Here is a 3,895-nt window from a genome sequence, read left to right as displayed (position 1 = left end):
ATTATTATTATAATTTTTTTTAAGACTAAAAGACCACCATTAGGTCACAGAATTGAAAAGGTATTGTTTCATTTTTGGGCAAAATGCATTCAAGTACTAAGACACATTAGCATCAACTCTTCCTGTTCTCACCTCAATGAGACTCTGGAGGGTTGTGCCTTGGCATAATATACTTGTTTTCCAGGACTTGCATGATTCTTTTCCACCCATTTCCTCAAACATATAAGGGGAGATCATTTCTCTGCCACATTTAATGCAGTCCCTCTTTCCTGAGAATAAAGGTGAATTTTGATATGCGTTAAGACATTTGTGTAAATGATCTACAGTGGGTAGCAACAATGTGATTTTTTAAAGGGGGGGTGATGCTTTTCTATAGCCACGGTATGGATAGATAATTTTCATCAATTAGTCAGAAAATGTATTTGAATATTAAATAACTGTAGTGTTATAAGTCATGTTGGAAAAAATACACAAAAAAAAAAACAGAAAGACAATAGATCACATTGTAAAAATATGTGGTTTTATGGCAATTGTAACATCTGAAAAATACATTTTGTTAAAGGAATCGTTCACCCAAAAATTTGCTGAAACTTTACTCACCCTCAGGCCTTAAAAAAAGACTCATGTACAACTTTTTTTTTTCATCAGAACAGATTTGGAGAAATGTAGCATTACATCACTTGCTCAACAATGGATCCTGTGCAGTGAATGGGTGCCGTCAGAATGAAAACATCTTTGATGATTTTGTTTCTTACAAAAACAGCTTTTCACTTAACATAACATTAATTGATGGACTGGAGTGGTGTGGATTACTTGTGCATTATTGTGATGTTTTTATCAACTGTTTGGACTCTCATGACAGCACCCATTGGTGAGCAAGGCCATCCTTTTAAGGCCTGAGGGTGAGTACATTTTTAGCAAATTTTCTTTTTTGGGTGAACTGTTCCTTTAACCCACTTTATGTCAATTAAATGCACAACAAAAATAATAGTAATAGGCCTGATGTCAGGAAAAAAATAGCAAACAAAGAAAATTAAAAATGGCTATTTTGAAACACCTATGTGGAGATTAAAACAAAAGAGCATAAATGCAGGACTCTTTATTGTTATAATGTTATAGTGCACAGAAGGTTATGCTGCTTTGAGATATTTAAACATTGAGGGTAACTTACTTTTATACAATGCTTTTCTGTCCAATAAGGCCTTTTTATTCCCACATGTGACAGGAAGCATTGTCTTGTGTTTATCCATGTTCCAGAGATCCTCTTAGGGAGAAGAGGGTAAAACGCACTTAATTAAAATGAACAAGTTGTTTTACATGTTTCATTTTTGTTATAAATATAATGGAGGGAATGCACATAAAGTGTCCAGCAAATGTGTTTTCACGCCAAAAGGAGTTTGTCCAAAAATGAATAGCAACCTGCTTTACTATGCAAGGACGGACGGAAAAACGGCAATTCTGTGCTGGAGTCTGAAGAGCTCTGAAGATCTGGAGAATTTTTCGAAATACAAAACAGAATGGTTTCAGAACTTAATGTAATTATTTAGACAGACAGACAAAAAGTCAGGCTGGTCAATCAGTTATCTGACTGAGAACTCACCTCTCTCCACGTGTTTATCTGTCGTCCTCTGGCTGCTAATGCTTTGTGATGATGGTCCAGCTTGGTCACTCACAGAGTTGCTCTCTGTCCTTCTCTTTTTAACCTCTCTTTCTTTTCCTGTGCCTCGATCCTCAAACTCTTTCTCTTATTTTTTTCTTTGGCTGACTCTTAAGAGCTGAGGAATTAGAAACTAGAATTAGAAAATAAATCAGCAATGCTGAAGACCTCAGTGTAATATTACAACAAAAGCACTCTCAGATGGTGAGACAGACAGACTGATAGATAGCAAGACATATGCTTTCTTACAGTTCATCAGAGCTGCAGTGATGTCAGAGAGTTGAGAGTAACGCTGTAATATATGCTCCTGGGCCACACATTCCCAGTACTTTCTAACATTCTTCTTTCGACGTTTTTCAATATAATCCAATGCACAATACACACCATTATCGTCACCAGTGTTCTCAAGCTTTTGCTTCAAAAAAAAAAAAAAAATTGCTTCTATGTTAATGTATTATTGGTCTGAAATGTTAAATGCTTACATACATAAAGCTCATCTGTAATGAGTCTATTGTCCTTGAGATGTCGGAGAAACATCAACGGCTCTTCTATTGTAGACATCTTTGTCTTGTTTTGGCAGAAAAAGTCAAACAACTTTTCATCTGTGAAAAATCCAAAGTCCACAGTGTTGTTGTTTTTAATTTTGTTTCTTCTGCTAAAAAAGAACACATTTAGAATGATTGAATTTGTGATGTGTACACCTATGAATTTAACATATCGTCACCAGTTTTCTCAAGCTTTTGCTTCAAAAAAAAAAAAAAAATTGCTTCTATGTTAATGTATTATTGGTCTGAAATGTTAAGATCATGCTTACATAAAGCTCATCTGTAATGAGTCTATTGTCCTTGAGATGTCGGAGAAACATCAACGGCTCTTCTATTGTAGACATCTTTGTCTTGTTTTGGCAGAAAAAGTCAAACAACTTTTCATCTGTGAAAAATCCAAAGTCCACAGTGTTGTTGTTTTTAATTTTGTTTCTTCTGCTAAAAAAGAACACATTTAGAATGATTGAATTTGTGATGTGTACCTATGAATCTAGCAGTTTAATTGTATTTTATTTATCAGACACAACAAGCATCCAGCCTTCAGTGACTCATTGTAATGCAATTACAACCCTGTCGCATACTACATACACTTTATAGAAAATATGAAAAAATATAGTTTTACAGACACTATATGGGTGACTACCAGTCCTTAAAGTGTGTTACGGCAAATAGGAATAGTGTGCGGTTGGAGTGAGACAAATATCCTCACGTGTTTAAGCAAAAACGATGCAATAAAAGAAACTATTGCTATTATTGTTTTTTCTTGAAATGTTTAGTATTGTGTCTGAAAATGGCTTTGACCATGCATGTTGTACAGTTTATAATTATCTTTATATAATATTATTTTACATAAGTCAATTTAACAATATGATCAAATAACATGTATTCTTTCATAATAAATTAATTTATTAAATAATTTGACATTATTTTATAGAAAAAAAACTAAATTTTTTTACCATACAGTAATGTACCCAGTTAAGCAGGCCAATCACTCTGATGCAGAAACAAAACTGAAAGTTGCTTCCTGGATTGTTATTTAGAAATTTGAGTAATAAAAAGTGATAAAAGAAAGAAAACAACAGATCAGAAAAAAATGGAATTACTAATAATTGCATAAATGTACTCACCTTGCTGTGTCCATGACTTTCTGCCTATTCTGCCTATCTGGTTCGCTTTGTCTCGTACACAGTGTACACACACACCGTCTAATCTCCTTTCCTTTTACATGCTCCACCTAACCACACCTTTCAGTAGATCTGCCTTCCCACCTGATCAGCATATTGCGAAATGGTGATCTAGCCATGCGGAAATCAATATATACATATATATACTGTATAGCTGGCTAACGATAACGTCAGCATTTTCTCGTCCTTTGATTGGATGGTCAGCATACTAGCAAGCAAACAGCGTCACTGAAAATCATTTTATTAAAACGTAGTAAAACTTTTATTACTGTTTCTCAGGTAATAAAACTTAGATTTTCAGTGCATTTTGAAAAAAATATTTGCCTACTATATTTAGTAAATCTAAAAACAGTAGTCCTAATGGTTTTCCTCGGCGCGAGAGTGCCGAATGAATTCGCTCTATTGGATGGCGAGGTAGACGGATGTTTAAGCTACAGGCAGGGGATTGAATTTTGTTATTGATCCGATAGGCGATTGGACGAGCGGCAGTTGAATGGCGTCGTTGGCGT

General features: G+C 34.7%; 1 protein-coding gene across 1 annotated transcript in view; it reads right to left on the bottom strand.

Annotated features, from left to right (window-relative positions):
* Positions 1-2,342, bottom strand: part of LOC107749325 (uncharacterized) — a 2,633-nt gene extending 291 nt beyond the window's left edge. Inside the window, exons 1-6 of the mRNA XM_016564435.1 lie at positions 2,144-2,342; positions 1,853-2,072; positions 1,601-1,738; positions 1,420-1,488; positions 1,172-1,264; positions 133-269 (exon numbers count right to left, since the gene is read on the bottom strand). Of these exons, the coding sequence (XP_016419921.1) occupies positions 133-269; positions 1,172-1,264; positions 1,420-1,488; positions 1,601-1,738; positions 1,853-2,072; positions 2,144-2,218 (732 nt within the window). The 5' untranslated portion in view covers positions 2,219-2,342. The remainder of the gene's footprint in view (positions 1-132; positions 270-1,171; positions 1,265-1,419; positions 1,489-1,600; positions 1,739-1,852; positions 2,073-2,143) is intronic.
* Positions 2,343-3,895: the final 1,553 nt, after the last annotated feature.

The sequence above is a fragment of the Sinocyclocheilus rhinocerous genome, unplaced genomic scaffold, assembly GCF_001515625.1.
Source record: "Sinocyclocheilus rhinocerous isolate Xijiao unplaced genomic scaffold, SAMN03320098_v1.1 scaffold30936, whole genome shotgun sequence".
Lineage (NCBI taxonomy): Eukaryota > Metazoa > Chordata > Actinopteri > Cypriniformes > Cyprinidae > Sinocyclocheilus > Sinocyclocheilus rhinocerous.
The sequence above is the reverse complement of the archived record's forward strand: the minus strand, read 5'-3'. Positions and strand labels throughout refer to the sequence as shown.